The following is a 21,213-nucleotide window of genomic DNA, read 5'->3' on the forward strand; positions in this document are numbered from 1 at the left end:
AGAGATGCAGGCTTCTAAACTGAGCGCTGATAACAACTTGGGTAGTCCTTCTCCTCTTTAGTCCGAATGACACGGCGTCCCTGATTTCCATAAAGAACTTCAAATTTTGATTCGTCTGACCACAGAACAGTTTTCCACTTTGCCACAGTGCATTTTAAATGAGCCTTGGCCCAGAGAAGATGTCTGCGCTTCTGGATCATGTTTAGATACGGCTTCTTCTTTGAACTATAGAGTTTTAGCTGGCAACGGCAGATGGCACGGTGAATTGTGTTCACAGATAATGTTCTCTGGAAATATTCCTGAGCCCATTTTGTGATTTCCAATACAGAAGCATGCCTGTATGTGATGCAGTGCCGTCTAAGGGCCTGAACATCATGGGCACCCAGTATGGTTTTCCGGCCTTGACCCTTACGCACAGAGATTCTTCCAGATTCTCTGAATCTTTTGATGATATTATGCACTGTAGATGATATGTTCAAATTCTTTGCAATTTTACACTGTCGGACTCTTTTCTGATATTGCGCCACTATTTGTCAGCGCAGAATTAGGGGGATTGGTGATCCTCTTCCCATCTTTACTTCTGAGAGCCGCTGCCACACCAAGATGCTCTTTTTATACCCAGTCATGTTAATGACCTATTGCCAATTGAGTTGCAATTTGGTCTTCCAGCTGTTCCTTTTTTGTACCTTTAACTTTTCCAGCCTCTTATTGCCCCTGTCCCAACTTTTTTTGAGATGTGTTGCTGTCATGAAATTTCACATGAGCCAATATTTGGCATGAAATTTCAAAATGTCTCACTTTCCACATTTGATATGTTGTCTATGTTCTATTGTGAATACAATATCAGTTTTTGAGATTTGTAAATCATTGCATTCCGTTTTTATTTACAATTTGTACTTTGTCCCAACTTTTTTGGAATCAGGGTTGTAAAATTGGGATTGTTTGGTCTTGGGGCGAGTAGATGCATTCTTTTACATGACCACTCTGTTTGTCCATTCTGGTCTCCAAATCAATCTATTTCCTTTGCAAAGCCGAAAGCTTCTCCATGATGTCATCCATGTTGCGATTCAAGTTCTGAATAGCCACAGTCTGAGTGCCGACAGCTCTGCCCACAGCTTCAATCATGTCGGGCAGCTTTATGGGGCTTTGAACAGCTGTCACCATTTTCTGATTTCCTCAATAAACCAGGGCAATGCCTAATCCAATCAGCAAAAGTCCTGTAATCATGGTTCTGAATAGGTAGATGTCTTCAATGTCCTCCACAGAAAGAATCGCCAGGCACACGACCAGCCACTGCTCCCACGCATCCATCGTGTAGCCAGCCTCAAACATTCTGGCAGGACAGGCGGGTTCCCCTGAACCCAGGCTTCTCGTCGAGAAAACTGTGTCAATTTTGTTAAGAGACCAGTTTATCAATTCCATGATTTTTTAGTTTGGAGAGCAGTGCGGAGAGAGTCTCTCAAAAGTATAGACAGATGAGATGAGACAGAAGAGCACAAGCAGGGAAAATAAGGGAGAGGAGAGCAGAGAAATGCAACCGCCTTCCATGAGAGCACAGAAGGAAAAAAAAAACCCACTGGACATGGAGTCATTGTAGCTGTTTTGCCACTATGGAATGTTACTGCCACCTACTGGATTTTAAGTTGTATAACATTGTTGAGCACAGACATCCAAGATGCTGTATCTTGCAACATTAGCAAAAGTGAAAAATTTGTGGATCTGCCCCGTGACATGGATACACTTCAAAATTTAATGGGTTCTTCCTTGGCCCTTGCTACATTGCTATTTAAATTATTGTGCAAATCTGTTAAACTTCAACTGCAGTTTCGTGCCAATTTCTGTAATAGTTTAAAATAGAAATGATTGGAGTAGTCACTGGTGTGCCATGTCTGTCTATACCACCTGCAGTTGATAGACCCCCCTTTTTGTTCATGTTCATAATAAATAATGTTAACCAAATTCAGAGTAACTTGGCACATAGAGTTTTTCACCAACCTAGCAAAATTTCCCAGCTTAGTGTAGTCTTAAGCACAGAAGGTGCATAGATGATTTTAGACTTGCAATATTCCAATGTACTAGTAAAGTGCTTTGTGCACACAATGTTAGCAGTTGTTTTAAAAAATACTTTTATAACAACAATGTTAAACTTGCAAATGAAGTCAAACGTCACACTTTGTTAAAGAGATTGCTGTTACTGCTGTTTAGGTACTTAACATTAGGCCTCTCAAAAAAAAAAGTTTGTTTCCAGTTGCCTGCCTGACCCTGAATAAATATGCCCAACCCTGAAATTTCTGAAGTATTGAAGGAAATACAAGCAGTCATTTTTTAAAGAGTTTCATGCATTGCAAATGATTGAAAACTATTACCACTGCTCAGAAACGATCGCAGGTATGGGCGTAGCCATATTTGAAGTACCATGTGATTATAGTGATGGCATACAGGAGTTCAATATGATTCTAGTGGAAAACCAACTTGGCAAAATGGTGACAAACATAACAAAAACACATGCAATATTTAACGTCCACTTCACCTGCATGAAAAACTTTTCAGTCATAACCATATAAAAACTGATAAAAAAAAATCAGAAACATACCATACTCATGCATATAATTATAAGAAAATTTCTTGCATCACAACTCAATTTAGTAACATCAAATTGTTTGTACATACCAATTTAATATGGTTCTGAAAGAAAGTAAAAATTTGGAAACAAAAACAAAACTGACCATCCTACCCTAAATTTTTTTGAGGGTTCTTTCTTTCATTCTTTCTTTCTTATTATTATTTATTTTTTATTCCCCCCGGGCCTTAGCATTAACAATAGCATAATTCTAAGACATAAGGTTTGGACCTCAGTGAAAGTTCAATTTGGTTGTTCAGCACATAATTTTGTTACTGTATATCTTGTTTCTCCAAAAGCACACCAAAAGTTATCTTTCTACTTAGAAACTATTTGGTGTTAAACTACACTGTGAACTTACCTTCTCTGGACATGTGAAAGATGTGTTCCTCAAAGTTGGTGACCTTCCAACAGCTGAGGTAGACATGTAATTGAAACAAAGTCACTAGATCTGTTGTGCACACTGTTAGTGGAACCATCATTGAGCTTGACTGGACCTGCTGCAACAACTGAGCAAAGACTGGGAGAAAGATGTTGGAGAATTAATTTGAAATCAATACCATGGAATAGAATAAAATAGAATAGAATAGAAACCTGTATCAGCCTGGCCTGGCAACTTGGCTTTCACTTTGTGAATGAAACGCCTGCGTAGCATCCTGATAAACGAGTCAGCAGTGCAGCAAAATGCTGGGGCGCTTCCACAGCACTCGTCCCACATCATCATAACATTTCTCAGCTTTGGTGCTCCAGACCACACTAAAGGAAAATCAGGTCATAACAAAACAAGATTGAAATGTTTTTACCATTTTGTGGCAGCAGGGGCATGGCCTAGCATCAGTTTATAAATGGAGAGCAGGGCTGGGGAAGGTGAGTGGCAAGGTCAATGCACCTGTGGTTAATTAATGTTGTGTGTCTGTGTTGCAGTAACAGAGGATAGAAAAGGAGGGAGAGGGCAGAAAGAGGGGAGCTTTCCCAACCAGAACACGTGTGTGACTGTGCGTGAGTGAGTAAAGCTGAAAAGCTAAGAAAATAAGTAAAATAAAGTGTGTGTGTGTGTGTGTGTGTGTGTGTGTGTGTGTGTGTGTGTGTGAGAACATCAACTCCTGCCTACCGTGCTTCTGTACTCCACCCACATCAGGGACTGCTACAGTGGTGTCAAAACCCGAGAGTACAGAAGAGAACCACCAGATGGAGTCCTCCCCATTCAAAGAGCTCATCCATGCCCTCGCTACTGCCCAGCAGAACCAGCATCAAGCACTGACTGCCCTCCGGAAGGAGCAACGCTTTGAAGCCTTCATGCTGGCCCAGCAGGAAGATTGCCAGGCATTCCGGCATCTGCTCACGTCGGCAGGGACTTCGACTGTCACCACGGCAGACCATCCTCATGTCGCCCTCACGAAGATGGGCCCACAGGACAATCCAGAAACTTTTCTCGCTCTCTTCGAGCAAGCGGCCGAAACGTGGGGGTGGCCACTCGAGCAGCATGTGGCGCACCTCCTCCCGCTTCTGACTGGCAAGGTGCATCTTGCAGCACTGCAGCTCCCTGCTGACAGCCAGCTCATGTACGCCGACCTGAAGAAAGCCATCCCGCAACATGTCGGCCGTTCCCCAGAACAACATTGCCAGTGGAGGAGGTCAGCCGGCCATTCGCATTCAGCCAGCAACTCCAGGATACCTGCCGGCAGTGGCTGAGAACGGAAGACCGTGATGCTGATGGGATCATTGATCTGGTGGCACTGGAACAGTTCACCTCTCGACTTCTGGAAGGAATGGCGGGATGGGTCCAGTGTCATCACCCGGCGTCGCTAGAACAAGCCATCGAGTTGGCGGAGGACCATCTGGAGGTGGTTCCGATAACAGGTGAACGAGGTACCTCCCCTCGTTTCCTTTCTCTCTCTCCTTCCCCCCTCCTCTTCTCCATCCCATTCCCCCACCGCGAAGGCAGTGGCCAGCTTCTCCCCAGTCAGTCTGTCACACCCCCAGTGTCCTCCTATCTCCCTCTTCCGTGTCTGTGTCTTCTCCCCCTCAGGTGAGTGACGCCCATAACGCTGGTGCAGAGGAAAAGCCGGGGCCAGTGTGCTGGTGCGGTGGGGAGCCGGAGCATCTCCTGAGTCAGGGCTCTGCAACAGAGGTGGGAGCTGTAATCTGCATCCCTGACGCACCAGAGACCGACCCCGATTGGGCTGGAACGTATTGCATACCGGTAAGCATTCAAAGAGATACATATCATGCATTGGTGGATTCTGGTTGTAATCAGACCTCAATTCACCAAAGCCTGGTGCAAGGTGAGGCACTGGGGAGAGCACAAGCAGTGAAGTTGTTGTGTGTGCAAGGGGATGTTCACAATTATCCTCTAGTGTTGGTCCATATTCTATTTCGGGGCCAAAAGCACAGATTTAAGGCGGCAGATAATCCTCGTCTCACCCACTTGCTGATTTTGGGAACTGATTAGCCAGGGTTTCAAACCTTAATGGAATACATAGTAGGGAGTGGGTCCTGCCATAAAATGTCATGGGGGGATCCCAGTGTGGCATTGACTGGAGAAGCTGTCACAGAGCTATCCACGTCATCACTGCATCAGGACGATACGAGGAGTGAGGAGCAGCCCACCCCTCCTCCCACTCTCGGGGATTCCCTCGAGGATTTCCCTTTAGACCAGTCACGAGATGAGACTCTGTGGCATGCATTTGACCAAGTAAGAACAATTGATGGTCAAACTCTCCAGCCAAATGCGGCACCCGTCTCCCAACACTTTATGATTATTAAAGATAGACTGTATTGAGTGACACAGGACACTCAAACCAGTGAACAAATAACCCAGTTGTTAATCCCTAAGAGCCGTAGGGAACTTGTATTCCTTGCGGCTCACTTTAATCCCATGGCCAAACACTTAGGGCAGGATAAAACATTAGCCTGAATAATGGCCCAGTTCTGTTGGCCAGGGATTCGTGGGAATGTTCATTGGTGGTGTGTGGCATGCTGCGAATGCCAATTAGTAAATCCTGTGGCCACTCCAAAAGCGCCTTTGTGCCCTCTCCTAATTGAGATCCCCTTCGAAAGAATTGGTATGGATCTCATTGGGCCATTAGATTGGTCAGCACGAGGATTTCACTTTATTTTAGATCTGGTGGACTATGCAATATGATATCCAGAAGTGGTGTCTCTCTGCAATATCTCAGAATGCAGTATTGTGGAAGTGCTCTTCCGTATCATCTCCTGGGTTGGGATTCTGAAAGAAATCCTGACAGCCCAAGGCACTTCGTTTATGTCATGCACACCACACGAGCTCTATGGGTTGTTGGGAATTAAATCTATCCACACCAGCATTTATCACCCACAACCGGATGGTTTGGTAGAGAGATTTAATCAAACTCTTAAAAATCTAATTCGGAAGTTTGGAAGTGAAGATGCACGTAATTGGGACAGATGGCTCAAGCCCCTGTTATTTGCAGTACAAGAGGTCCCACAAGCCTCCATGGGATTTTCCCTGTTTGAATTATTATATGGGCAAAAGTAGTGTGGCATCTTGGACATGCTGCAGGAAAATTGGGAGGAGAGACCTTCACCTAGTAAAAACAAAATTCAATATGTTCTCGATATGCAGCAGTCACAAGAACATCAAGCCCAGCTGTACAACAGGGGCATGCACCCTAGAGAGTTCACTCTGGGAGACAAAGTACTTGTGTTATTGCCCATGTTGAGTTCCAAATTAGTCACCAAGTGGCAAGGGCCCATCAAGGTCACACGGCGAGTCAGGGACATTGATGGTGAGGTGAGGTGAACGGATAAGGGCGGGCTCTACAAATATACCACCTCAACCTATTAAAGCGCTGGAATGAGGGGGTCCCTGTAGCATTGGCTTCAGTAGTTCCACAGAAGGCAGAGCTGGGGCTGGAGGTAAAACCAACCAAAACCACAACCCAAACTGCTCCGGTCCCTTGTGGAGACTACCTCTCACCAGCCCAACTCACAGAAGTAGCCAAGTTGCAGGAGGAATTTTCTGACATGCTCTCACCCCTTCCCGACTGCACCCACCTCATAGAGCACCACATGGAAATGCCCCCGGGGGTGGTGGTGCATAGCCGCCCTTACCGCTTACCTGAACACACAAAAAAAGGTGGTTCAGGACGAACTCAAGGCCATGCTCGATATGGGCATAATCAAGGAGTCACACAGTGACTGGAGCAGCCCAGCGGTCCTGGTACCCAAGGCCAACGGGTCAGTCCGGTTCTCTGTGGACTATAGAAAAGTCAATGCGGTGTCTAAATTTGATGTGTACCCAATGCCTCACATTGATGAGTTGCTCAATTGGTTAGGTGCGGTTCGCTTTTATTTGACACTGGATTTGCCGAAGGGATATTGGCAGATCCCCTTGACTCCTCTATCCCAAGAGAAAATGGCTTTTTCAACACCATTTGGATTACACCAGTTTGTCATGCTTCCTTTTGGGTTGTTTGGGGCTCCCGCTACATTTCAACAGCTCATGGACAAGATCCTCTTCCCCCATGCCACCTATGTGGCAGCCTACTCAGATGATATAATCATATACAGCAGTGACTGACCACAGCACATAGAACACCTTAGGGCCATACTAGAGTCGCTGAGGCAGGTGGGTCTCACAGCCAACCCAAAAAAGTGTGTAATTGGGCGGGTGGAAGTACGGTATCTGGGTTTCCACTTGGGTCATGGGCAGGTGTGTCCTCAAATTGACAAGACAGCAGAGAGTGTGGCCTGCCCGAGGCCTGAGACCAAAAAGGGGGTGAGACAGTTCCTGGGGCTGGCTGGCTACTATCGTAGGTTCATATCTAATTATTCGGATGTCACCAGCCCGCTAACTGATCTCACTAAAAAGGGAGCACCAGATCCGATCCAGTGGACGGAGCAGTGCCAACAGGCTTTCACCAGGATAAAGGCTGCACTATGTGGGGGGCCACTCTTACGCTCCCCTGACTTCTTTCTCCCCTTTATTTTGCAGATGGACGCATTGGACAGAGGGCTGGGGGCCATTTTTCCCAGAAGGTGGAGGGCGAGGAACACCCCATGCTGTACATCAGCCACAAGCTCTCAATGCACAAGAGTAAGTACAGCACCATTGAGAAACAGTGCTTGGTCATCAAGTGGGAGATCCTCACCCTCCAGTACTATCTGCTGGGGCACACTTTCACCCTCTGTTTGGACCACACGCCCCTCCAGTGGCTCCACTGCATGAAAGATGCCAATGCGCAGATCACCCATTGATATCTCGCCCTCCAGCCATTTAAATTTGAGGTGGTCCACAGACTGGGGGCGCAGATGGTAGTGGCAGACCTCCTGGCCCGTGTATGTGTGTGTGTGTGTGTGTGGGGGGGGGTCCGCTGCAGGTCAGACAGCTCCCCGGCCTGAGTTGGGTGGTCGGGATATGTGGCAGCAGGGGCGTGGCCTAGCGTCAGTTTGTGAATGGAGGGCGGGGCCAGAGAAGGTGAATGGCAAAGTCAATGCACCTGTGGTTAATTAATGTTGTGTGTCTGTGTTGCAGTGACAGAGGATAGAAAAAGAGAGAGAGCAGAGAGAGGGGTGCGCTACTGACCAGAACACGTGTGTGTGTGTGTGTGTGTGTGTGTGTGTGTGTGTGTGTTGCATGTGTGACTGTGTGTGAGTGAGTAAAGCTGAAAAGCTAAGAAAATAAATAAAATAAAGTGTGTGTGTGAACATCAACTCCTGCCTGCCATGCTTCTGTCCTCCACCCACATCAGGGACTTGTTACGCATTTCTTTTCAAAGCAATTATGAAACTAAACTTGAATATCTCTTAGAGTTTAAAATTAATAGTATATTATAATGAAATAACAGCTTTATATGTAACTTCAATGTTATTTTTAATCATATTTTTGTCATTCATATATACAATTTCAAATAAAATATAACACTTTAATGCAAACATGCCACCATCTTTCATCATCTATTACTATAAAGGTAATCCACACTGGTAAATTACAGTAGTTGATCTATAATAGTTAACATTGATCTTATTGATAGTTGATTTGCATGCTGGAGGCTCTGGCATTCTTGGCTAGGGGTGGCAAAACTACAGAGAAACTGTACTTAAGTAAAATTATGAGTTCTTATGCAATTAAGATTGGTTATAAAGGCAAAATTTTACTTGAGTGAAAGTAACAAAATATCTCCATACTTAAAGTCTGTGTAAAACAGTAATGCTGTATGTATTCAGAAAAATGTGTTATTAACCACCTTGACAAATTTGAAAGATTTAAAAAAAAATAAAAAATCAACAAGTATATAAAATTAGGCTTCAAATTTGTGAAAAATAAGCAGTAATAATACCAGTCATAATCTGAAGTAAGCAGTAATAATAATAAAAAAATAAATAAACAATAATAATAATACCGTAAATACTGAAACACTGGGGACAGGTCCAATGAAGGCACTGAAATGACACCCAATCGCAGAAAAGGTGTAACCTAACTCGTTAAATACAACCCCGATTCCAAAAAAGTTGGGACAAAGTACAAATTGTAAATAAAAATAGAATGCAATGATGTGGAAGTTTCAAAATTCCATATTTTATTCAGAATAGAACATAGATGACATATCAAATGTTTAAACTGAGAAAATGTATCATTTAAAGAGAAAAATTAGGTGATTTTAAATTTCATGACAGCAACACATCTCAAAAAAGTTGGGACAAGGCCATGTTTACCACTGTGAGACATCCCCTTTTCTCTTTACAACAGTCTGTAAACGTCTGGGGACTGAAGAGACAAGTTGCTCAAGTTTAGGGATAGGAATGTTAACCCATTCTTGTCTAATGTAGGATTCTACTTGCTCAACTGTCTTAGGTCTTTTTTGTCCTATCTTCCGTTTTATGATGCGCCAAATGTTTTCTATGAGTGAAAGATCTGGACTGCAGGCTGGCCAGTTCAGTACCCGGACCCTTCTTCTACGCAGCCATGATGCTGTAATTGATGCAGTATGTGGTTTGGCATTGTCATGTTGGAAAATGCAAGGTCTTCCCTGAAAGAGACGTCATCTGGATGGGAGCATATGTTGCTCTAGAACCTGGATATACCTTTCAGCATTGATGGTGTCTTTCCAGATGTGTAAGCTGCCCATGCCACATGCACTAATGCAACCCCATACCATCAGAGATGCAGGCTTCTGAACTGAACGCTGATAACAATTTGGGTCGTCCTTCTCCTCTTTAGTCCGAATGACACGGCGTCCCTGATTTCCATAAAGAACTTCAAATTTTGATTCGTCTGACCACAGAACAGTTTTCCACTTTGCCAGTCCATTTTAAATGAGCCTTGGCCCAGAGAAGACGTCTGCGCTTCTGGATCATGTTTAGATATGGCTTCTTCTTTGAACTATAGTGTTTTAGCTGGCAACGGCGGATGGCACGGTGAATTGTGTTCACAGATAATGTTCTCTGGAAATACTCCTGAGCCCATTTTGTGATCTCCAATACAGAAGCATGCCTGTATGTGATGCAGTGCCGTCTAAGGGCCCGAAGATCACGGGCATCCAGTATGGTTTTCCGGCCGTGACCCTTACGCACAGAGATTCTTCCAGATTCTCTGAATCTTTTGATGATATTATGCACTGTAGATGATATGTTCAAACTCATTGCAATTTTACACTGTTGAACTCCTTTCTGATATTGCTCCACTATTTGTCGGCGCAGAATTAGGGGGATTGGTGAGCCTCTTCCCATCTTTACTTCTGAGAGCCACTGCCACTCCAAGATGCTCTTTTTATACCCAGTCATGTTAATGACCTATTGCCAATTGACCTAATGAGTTGCAATTTGGTCCTCCAGCTGTTCCTTTTTTGTACCTTTAACTTTTCCAGACTCTTATTGCCCCTGTCCCAGCTTTTTTGAGATGTGTTGCTGTCATGAAATTTCAAATGAGCCAATATTTGGCATGAAATTTCAAAATGTCTCACTTTCGACATTTGATATGTTGTCTATGTTCTATTGTGAATACAATATCAGTTTTTGAGATTTGTAAATTATTGCATTCCGTTTTTATTTACAATTTGTACTTTGTCCCAACTTTTTTGGAATCGGGGTTGTACCATTACTACACAAAAAAGGAATAATAGCAGCTTTATTGGAGTTTTACAGCCATGCATGTTTGAGCTACCATAGACAGAATACTATTCAGAGCCCAAGAACACTGACCTACCCGAGAATCAATCTCATTTCTCTCTGTCTGCAGCAGAATGGTAGTTTTCTCTCCCAAGTATGTATTAATGGGTGGTGTAGTGGCTAGCACTGTTGCCTCATAGCAAGAAGGTCTTGGGTTCAAGCCCAGCGGCCAACGAGGGCCTTTCTGTGTGGAGTTTGCATGTTCTCCCTATGTCTGTGTGGGTTTCTTCTGGGTGCTCCGGTTTCCCCCATAGTCTAAAGCAGGGGTGTTCAAATTGATCCATAAAGGGCCGTGTGGCTGCAGGTTTTCATTCCAGCCATGCAGCAGCACACCTGACTTGGCTCATTCAATCAACTGAACTGTCTTCACACAGTCAAATACTTGCAGCCACACCCACCCTTGATTAAAGGGTGGGTGTGTCAGTTAATTGAATAAGCCAAATCAGGGTGCTGCTGCATGGCTGGAATGAAAACCTGCAGCCACACGGCCCTTTATGGATCAGTTTGGACACCCCTGGTCTAAAGACATGCAGGTTAGGCTAATTGGTAGCTCTAAATTGACCATAGGTGTGAATGGTTGTTTGTCTCTATGTGTAGTGACTTGTCCAGGGTGTACTCTGCCTCTTGCCCATAGTCAGCTGGGATAGGCTCCAGCTTGCGTGTGACCCTGTACAGGATAAGTGGCTACATATAATGAATGGATGGTATATATTACTACCTTGCATAATCTAGCCAAAATAATGTTAGGCTATGAATAAATAACATGGAAGAAAACATACTTTGTCATTTTAGCAGATAGTTTTATTTGTCTCTATAGTCACAGATAAAACTGGCAATCATGGCATTCTACCATTGATGACTTATTTATTCATCCATTTTTATATATATATATATATATATATATATATATATATATATATATATATATATATATATATAAAATAAAATATATATATATAAAATCAAGTTTATTTGTATAGCGCTTTTAACAATAAACACTGTCGCAAAGCAGCTTTACAGAATTTGAACGACTTAAAACATGAGATAATTTTATCCCTAATCTATCCCCAATGAGCAAGCCTGTGGCGATGGTGGCAAGGAAAAACTCCCTCAGATGACATGAGGAAGAAACCTCGAGAGGAACCAGACTCAAAAGGGAACCCATCCTCATTTGGGCAACAACAGACAGCCTGACTATAATATTAACAGTTTTAACAGGTATAACCCTCAACTGTCCTCATGGGGCCGTCCTTCACAGGAGCGGTGCGATAAAACTCCGACCAGACACAGGGCACCAGGATGGATCAAGCAGGTCCGAGGGGCAGAAGAGGCCAGCATCTCAATCCCAGGATCAACATGTAACTCAGAGGGACAGATTGGGGGGGGGGGGGGGGGAAGAGGGAAAGAAAACACAGGTTGTTAGGTATGCCCTAAAAATGACAAGTATTAAATCTGTGTGGTAGGCTCGCAGAGACGAGAGTCTTTACATCAGGCATAACACACAACAATGGCATGTTAATATGGTAAAAAATATCATGACCTGCTCTGGCTGGATGCTTGATTGGGTGATGGGAGCACACTCCTCAGCAATGATGAGATGCAGATGGGACCCTTAGGGCTGGCCAAGACAATTCAGTTACATTTCACCGGGTCTGGGACATGCGACAGAATGTCTGACGGCCGATTCCCTGCAGGCTACGATAGCCAGTCGAGGTCTCCACCCTCTCCACCAAAATATTTCCTGTTGACTCCATGTAACTCAGAGGGACAGATTTGGGGTGGGGGGGAGGGAAAGAAAACACAGGTTGTTGGGTATGCCCAATGTCACCTGAAAAAGTAGGAGCAGTATACATATTGCACCGAGTACAAGCAGGGACTCCGGCAACTAACTATGACAGCATAACTAAAAGGAGAGAGCCAGAAGGTAACACAGGCATGAGGGAGCCCCGGGACATAAAGCAGCCGGCCACTACACCGTCAACAAACTCGAGTGAGCAAGCGAGTGGGGACTGACAGCATCCATACATCCCAGTTTACCAAAACACTATGTCTGAGGACCCTCCAGATCTACTCCTTTACCTCATAAACACCATTAACAAAAGGCTTGACTAAACAGATATGTTTTCAGCCTAGACGTAAATGCTGAGACTGTGTCTGATTCCCGAACATTACTTGGAAGGCTGTTCCATAACTGGGGGGGTTTGTAAGAAAAGGCTCTGCCCCCTGATGTAGCCTTCAATATACGAGCTACCAGCAGATAGCCTGCACCTTTTGATCTAAGTAGGCGTGGCAGGTCATAGAGGAGCAGAAGTTCACTCAGGTACTGTGGTGCGAGACCATTTAGTGCTTTAAAGGTCAATAGTAGTATTTTATAATCAGTACAAAATTTGATTGGGAGCCAATGCAGTGTGGATAAGACAGGCGCGATGTGGTCATATTTTCTAGTTCTAGTAAGGACTCTTGCTGCTGCATTTTGAACTAACTGGAGCTTGTTTATGCAATTATTGGAACATCCAGACAGTAAGGCATTACAATAATCCAACCTGGAGGTAACGAAAGCATGGACTAGTTTTTCTGCATCATGCAATGACATTAAATTTCTTATCTTTGCAATATTTCTGAGATGAAAGAAAGCTATCCGGGTGATGTTATCAATGTGAGTTTCGAATGAAAGACTGGGGTCAATAATCACTCCGAGGTCTTTTACTGCTGCACGTGAAGAAACAGAAAGGCCATCCAGAGTCACTGTGTAATCAGAAAACTTACTTCTAGCTGTATGTGGTCCTAGCACAAGTACTTCAGTCTTGTCAGAGTTAAGCAGAAGGAAATTAATAAACATCCAGTGTCTAATGTCCTTAACACATTCCTCAATTCTATTAAGCTGGTGTCTCTCATCAGGTTTTGCAGAGACATATAACTGTGTGTCATCAGCATAACAGTGGAAACTAATACAATGTTTATGAATAATATCGCCCAGAGGTAACATATATAGAGAAAAAAGCAGTGGACCCAAGACAGAACCTTGTGGAACACCAAACTTTACCTCGGTACGTCTAGAAGTATCACCATTTATATCAACATACTGATAACGATCAGTTAGATAAGACCTGAGCCAGGAGAGGGCCATTCCCTTAACTCCCACAACATTTTCTAGTCTATCCAGAAGACTGGAATGATCAATGGTATCAAATGCTGCACTAAGGTCAAGCAACACATGTAGCGAGACACAGCCCTGATCAGACGCCAACAGTAGGTCGTTTACTACTTTAACCAGTGCTGTCTCTGTGCTATGATGAGGTCTAAATCCTGACTGATACATTTCATGGATGTTATTCCTATGTAAATATGAGCATAACTGCTGTGCCACAGCTTTTTCAAGGATCTTGGAGATAAAGGGGAGGTTTGATAATGGCCGATAATTGGACAGCTGACAGGGATCAAGGTCAGGTTTTTTAATCAGGGGTTTGATAACTGCTAGTTTAAAGGATTTGGGTACATAGCCAATCATAAGAGAAGAATTTATTATTTTTAGAAGCGGTTCAATTACTCCAGGCATTATCTGTTTGAATAGATGTGTCGGTAAGGGATCTAGTACGCAAGTTGAGGCTTTTGATGTAGAGATTAATGAAAGTAATTCAGTTTCTTTTAGGGGAGTAAAACATTCTAACTGATGATCTGATACAGTTATATTGTTAACTACAAGGTCACTTTCATTGTCTAACCTTAAATTAGTAGTTTGAATTTTTTGTCGGATATTCTCAATTTTGTCATTAAAAAAAATTCATGAAGTCGTTGCTACTACATACTGCAGGTGTGCATGTGTTGATAGTGGACTTATTCCTGGTTAATTTTGCTACAGTATTAAATAGGAATCTCAGATTATTTTTGTTATCTTCTATTAGGGAGGAGAAATATGTTGATCTCGCAGCACTAAGAGCTTTTCTATACTTCAAGAAGCTCTCCTTCCAAGCTAATTTGAACACTACCAATTTTGTTTGACGCCATTTACGTTCCAATTTTCGAGTGGTCTGTTTTAATGTGCGAGTGTCATCATTATACCAGGGTGCTAATTTTTTGTCTCTGACCATTTTCCTTTTTAGAGGAGCTACATTATCTAAAGTATGGCGGAATGTTGACTCTAAGCATTCAGTTGCCTGATCAAGTTCTGCAGGGGCTGACAGTGACCCAATCAAAGTTGACAGCTCTGGGAGATCATTTATAAAGCTCTGTGCAGTAGTTGACGTGAAAGTACGTTTAATACAGTAGCATGGTGAGGTGCATATATTATTACTCAGACATATCTTGAATGAGATGAGACAATGATCTGAGATAACTTCAGACCGTGGAAGTATGACTATATTATCTACGTTTAATCTGAATGTTAGTATTAGATCAAGGGTGTGACCACCATTATGGGTCGGTCCTATGACATTCTGCTTAATCCCGACTGAGTCTAAGATGGACACAAACGCTGTTTTTAAAGGGTCTTCTGGGTTATCGAAGTGAATATTAAAATCTCCGACAACTAAAGCTTTGTCTAAGGAAATAACCAGATCTGAGATAAAATCTGCAAATTCAGAAAGAAACTCAGAATATGGCCCCGGGGGCCTGTAAATAATAAGCAATGGAATTAACTGGGTAGACTTATTTTTCAAGGCTACATACATTATATGACTATGAAGAACTTCAAATGTATTAAATTTATAACCAGGTTTTTGTGTTACACCTAGATAATCGTTATAAATAACTGCAATGCCTCCTCCTCTGCCAGTTAGACGAGGCTGGTGTATATAACTGTATCCAGGAGGACTCGCTTCATTTAATGCTATATATTCATTTGGCTTAATCCATGTTTCTGTTAAACACAGTACATTAAACTCCTGATCAGTAATGAGTTCATTAACCATTAGCGCTTTAGATGTAAGAGATCTAATATTTAATAGCCCCACCTTTAGATCAAAGGTGCTGGCAGCAGCTGTACAGTCAGTATGATCTAATTTTATATTGATTAGGTTACTGGAACAAACTCTCTGAAAATTTCTACCTTTTTGTTGAGCTCGGGGAACAGACACAGTCTCGATGTAGTGGGCCCTGAGTGACGACTCTGTGCAGCTAGCAGACAGTCGGTTTAGCCTGTTCGTCTGTTCCCTGGCCTTGGCTCTGGATTGTCAGAAATTAACTAGGCCTGTTCTGAGACTATGGCCTATGCTGCAGGAAATGAGAGCAGCACCTTCCCGAGTGGGATGGATACCGTCCCGCCCTAACAGGCCAGCAGTGCCCTCAAAATTAGCCCAATTATCTATAAAGCCCACACTGTTTTCAGAGCACCACCTGGACAGCCAGCAGTTCAGCGACCATAACCTGCTGTAAGCTACATCGCCACGCCGCATTGGGATGGGGCCAGAGCATACTACAGCATCGGACATCGCCTTCGCTAATTTAAACACCTCTACAAAGTTACTCTTAGTAACCTCAGACTGACGAAGGCGTATATTATTAGCTCCTGCATGGATAACTATCTTTGAGAACCTGTGCTTGCCTAGGACCCTAAGATTACCTGCTATGTCCGGCGCCCTGGCTCCCAGTATACACCTGACTAAAGCTGCTGGTGCCCCTAAAGGCTGAGCTAATTTCACATGCCGTATGATAGAGTCCCCTACAACCAGAGCTCTTTCAGGTTTCTCAGTGGGTGCATCACTAAGGAGAGCAAACCTGTTCGACACGTGACGCGGAGAGGAGTGGTGCTCCCGTGGGCGAGCCTCAGCGGTAGCTTTGGCTCAACGCTTATGCCGCCGAGCCATCACCCATTCGCCCCGCTGTAAGGGCTCTAATGCCGGAGTTGGGGGATTGCTAACTCCACCTAGGGCGTCCAGACTTTCCCTAACAGAAACTACACTGTTCTCACGCTCACTAACCTGCTCTAAAGCCTGGACACGCGCTTCTAGCACTGTAATCTTCTCCGTCAGAGAGCTAACTAATCTGCACTTATCACAAGTAAAGCTAATAAAGCTATCGCTAGTGACGGAGGAAGAATGACTAAACATCCTGCACTCAGCACACTGAACAGGCTGAAGGTGTGCCATGATGAAAAGATTCACGTACCTTAAATGAAGATCTGTTGATATTAAAGCAGATCAGATGTGGATGGCCTCCACTTGTGGTCTTTACACAGGAGGAGAGAAAAAGAAAGCTTCCGGTCTCGGCGTTCTTCCGAAAAAAGAAAGAGAAAAAACCGGGAAAAAAAAAACGGAAAAAGGAAAGCGAAAGTGAAAAGTACAAAAATGAAAGCGACAGTACAATAAAAATGAAGAGGATACTGGAAATTTATTTGTAGAAAAAAAGTTAAAAAGGGATTAGTAATTAACGCCGGCACTCGCGGGAAAAAAGGACTCGGCGCGAACAACTCAGGAAGCAGGAAGTGCGTAAACCAGGAAGTCCTGACTTAGTATATATATTGAGGTATTTCACCTGACGTCACAGGGTCACGTGACGCCCCGGTGTCCACCATTTTGGACGGCAAGCTAGCTAATGTCAACAACAGTAGCTAGTATGTTACTGTAGCAATATTTACGTTCAGTCATTTGGATGACTGTTAAAACCTTTCAGTCTCAAGTTTTTCCTTTACTGGATTTACTAGTTTACTGAGCTAGCGCGCGATGGCTCCCGGCTTGGCCGGCGAGCGCACGATGGCTCCCGGCTTGGCCGGAGAGCGCGCGATGGCTCCCGGCTTGGCCGGAGAGCGCGCGATGGCTCCCGGCTTGGCCGGAGAGCGCGCGATGGCTCCCGGCTTGGCCGGAGAGCGCGCGATGGCTCCCGGCTTGGCCGGAGAGCGCGCGATGGCTCCCGGCTTGGCCGAGCGCGCTAGCTCAGTAAACTAGTAAATCCAGTAAAGGAAAAACTTGAGACTGAAAGGTTTTAACAGTCATCCAAATGACTGAACGTAAATATTGCTACAGTAACATACCAGCTACGATGTTGTTGACATTAGCTAGTGCTAACAGCTAGTTGCTAATACACTGCTACAACTACACCGACCCTAATAATACAGTTCTTAGTCATTGCCTGGTAACAGCAAATTTATAACGGGCCATGTCTCAACAGACTAAGAAGTTATTTCAATGACATTTAATAACATTTTGTTTATCCTGAGGACCGAAAGTAAATGAAAATGTGAACAAACCTTAGCTGTAATCAGATGGCGAGCACCAGCTCCAGGGACGACCCGCTGATGTAGGCATGTTACCCAGCCTGACACAAAATATTTGTAGGCATCCAAACTCGTATACGCTTTCAGATCAATACCTGTGTATGGCGATGGGTTTTTAACGACATAGGTATACAGATCATGTGGGCCGAAGTCAGGTAAAGACGAGGGCTTCGTGTACTTCCGTACGTCAGTGAACAATCCTGGTGGAAGCAGGTAAACGTCGTTCTCTAAGCCTGCTAACCTCAATTTTTGCAAATACCTCTCCCTCTGCTCGCCCTGTAAATGCCCTACATCACTGGATAGTGAAGGTGTTTTCTGCATCTCGCTCCTTTTTCTTTTATGTTTTTCGTTTGTCGCCTTCCTCGCATTCAAACTGATTCGAGCCGTGCCGTCCAAAATGGCAGCATCACATGACTTGGTCACGTGAGTGAAATACCTCAATATATATATATATATATATATATATATATATATATATATATATATATATATATATATATATAGAGAGAGAGAGAGAGAGAGAGAGAGAGAGAGAATTTGTTTTAGGAGTATCATAAACATATTATGGGGATACACACTTAATGCAAACCAAGTGCTTTATGAGACCTGTTAGCCCCAAAAGGGCTAAAAGCTGTAGAGAACCAAAATGCTAGAGAAGGATGGGTGAAATAGTACATTCTGACTGCACCAACATGCCACTCTACTGTATTAGCCCACTGAAGTGATTGTTGTGGGATGCAGGCATGGGTGATAATGCTTGTGAGTGTCATTAAATTTTTTATAATATGCATACTACTGGGACAGAATGTCCCTCATATTTATTTATATTATCCTATGAAAATAATTATAATGGTGTTCACAAGAAATGAGGTTCATTGGGTGATTGATTCTTATGAAGAGAAATAGGTATATGAAAATAAACAATGAGCTCTCACAGAAAGACAGATAAGTACAAAAAATTCCTAGTTGAAAAACTAAAAATTAGGACAAGGGTGGTCGGATAAAAGCAGTGTTAGACAGATAAGCATTGTCCAAAAATGTAGAGGATTGGCAAACTCTTCTTCTTCTTCTTTTGGCTGCTCCCAATTAGGGATTGCCACAGCGGATCTTTTGTCTCCATTGCTCCCTGTCTTCCGCATCCTTCTCTACCACACTTGCCACTTTCATGTCCTCTCTCACCACATCCATGTATCTCCTCTTTGGCCTTCCTTGTTTTTGTGTGCCTGGCAGCTCCATCTTCAACATTCTCCTTCCAACATGCTCTGCATCTCTTCTCAGGATGTGCCTGTACCACCTCAGTCTCATCTCTCTTAGCTTAATTCCCAGCACTCCACATGTACTGTCCCTCTGATGTGCTCGTTCCTTATCCTGTCCAACCTTGTCACTCCCATCACAAACCTTAACATCCTCAACTCCGCCACCTCCAACTTTGCCTTCTGTCTCGTTGTTAAGGGTACTGTCTCCAATCCATACATCACAGCTGGTCTCACTACTGTCTTATACAGCTTACCTTTCACTTTTGTTGGGACTTTCCTATCACAAATGACTTTCCTATCACAAATGACTCCTGAAATCCTTCTCCAACTGCTCCAGCCACTGGAGGTGCATAAGCGTATTCTTGGTGCCGATCCCAAGCCTGGATAAATGGAGTGGGTTGCATCAGGAAGGGCATCTGGTGTAAAACTGTGCCAAATCTAACATGCGGACTGAAAAGAGAAATACCATATCGGATTGGTTGGGGCCCTTGTTAACAACGGCCATCTCCGGTACTGTTGGTCAACAGGGTGCTGGTGGAAAGTATGCTACTGTTGCGCCAAAATGGAGAAGGAGAAAGAGAGGGGGGAGGCGTTTTAGGAGAGAGCGTGAAAGATGGAAGGGAAGGAACTTAGAATTGAGGGTAGGAACACTGAATGTGGGAACACTGACTGGCAGAGCAAGAGAGTTAGCAGATATGATGGAAAGAAGGAAGTTGGACTTTTTGTGTGTGCAGGAGACAAGGTGGAAGGAAAGCAAGGCCAAGAACATTGGAGGTGGATGCAAGTTGTTTTATTATGGAGTCAATGGAAAGAGAAATGGTGTTGGTATTGTTTTGAGGGGAGAGTTGGTCAACAGTGTGATTCATGTGAAGAGGGTGTCAGAGTGATAGGCATGAAGTTGGAGATTCAAGGAGTGGTAATCAATGTTGTGTGTGTGTATATGCCCCACAGGTTGGATGTGAGAATGAAGAGAAAGAGTCTTTCTGGGAAAAGATGGATGAAGTGGTAGAAAGTATACCGAGGGAGGAGCACATGCTGATAGGAGCAGATTTCAATGGACATGTTGGTGAGGGAAACAGAGGAGATGAGGACATGATGGGCAGATATGGTGTAAAAGAGAGAAATGTGGAAGGCCAAATGGTGGTTGATTTTTCAAAGAAGATGAATTCATCAATAGTCAATACATACTTCGAGAAGAAAGAGCAGCACAGGGTGACGTTTAACCCTTTGGTGACTGACCCCTTGAACATGGTTCCTCCAGGAACAATGACGTTTCAGTCGTCAAGACAACGGAAAAACTAAAATACAAGAGCATTTTGTTTTGTGCACAAGAGCATTGTGACGTATCTTTCTGTTTTTGTATTTTAGTTCTTCTGTTGTCTTGACAACTGAAAAGTCATAGTTCCTGGAGGAACCATTTTCAAGGGGTCAGTCACCAAAGGGTTAAGAGTGGAGGAAGATCTACACAGGTGGACTACATACTCTGCAGAAGGGGTAACCTGAAGGAGATTGGAGACTATAAAGTGATGGCAGGAGAGCATGTAGCTAGACAACATTGAGTGGTCGTGTGCAGGATGAGCTTGAAAGTGAAAAAGAGGAAGCATGAAATAGTAGAGCCGAAGATTAAGTGGTGGAAACTAAAAGAGGTTGAACATCAGAAGGAGTTTAGGGAAGAAATGAGACAAGCATTGAGTGGTAATGGAAGTCTGCCAGAAGATTGGGATACTACTACTATACTAGTAAGAGAGGCAGCAAGGAAGGTGCTAGGGTGGTCATTGGGAAGGAGGAAGGAAGACAAGGAGACGTGGTGGTGGAACAAAGAAGTGCAGGAAATTATAAAAGAGAAGAGGCTAGCAAAGAAGAATTGGGATGATCAGAAAGATGAAGAAAGCAGGCAGTTATACAGAGAGACGAGACAGAAGGCAAAAAGAACAGTAACAAAGGCAAAAGCAGATGCATACCAGGAGTTGTACGAAAGACTG

General features: G+C 43.7%; 1 protein-coding gene across 6 annotated transcripts in view; it reads right to left on the bottom strand.

The window, feature by feature from the left end:
- ripor3 (RIPOR family member 3) overlaps positions 1-21,213 on the bottom strand; it is a 145,924-nt gene that overhangs the window by 16,706 nt on the left and 108,005 nt on the right. For all 6 annotated transcript variants that reach the window (XM_060919155.1, XM_060919156.1, XM_060919153.1 and 3 more), the window contains exons 18-19: positions 3,215-3,376; positions 2,982-3,140 (exon numbers count right to left, since the gene is read on the bottom strand). In XM_060919155.1, coding sequence (XP_060775138.1) covers positions 2,982-3,140; positions 3,215-3,376 — 321 coding nt within the window. The remainder of the gene's footprint in view (positions 1-2,981; positions 3,141-3,214; positions 3,377-21,213) is intronic.

This window comes from Neoarius graeffei, chromosome 4 (assembly GCF_027579695.1).
Source record: "Neoarius graeffei isolate fNeoGra1 chromosome 4, fNeoGra1.pri, whole genome shotgun sequence".
Classification (NCBI taxonomy): domain Eukaryota; kingdom Metazoa; phylum Chordata; class Actinopteri; order Siluriformes; family Ariidae; genus Neoarius; species Neoarius graeffei.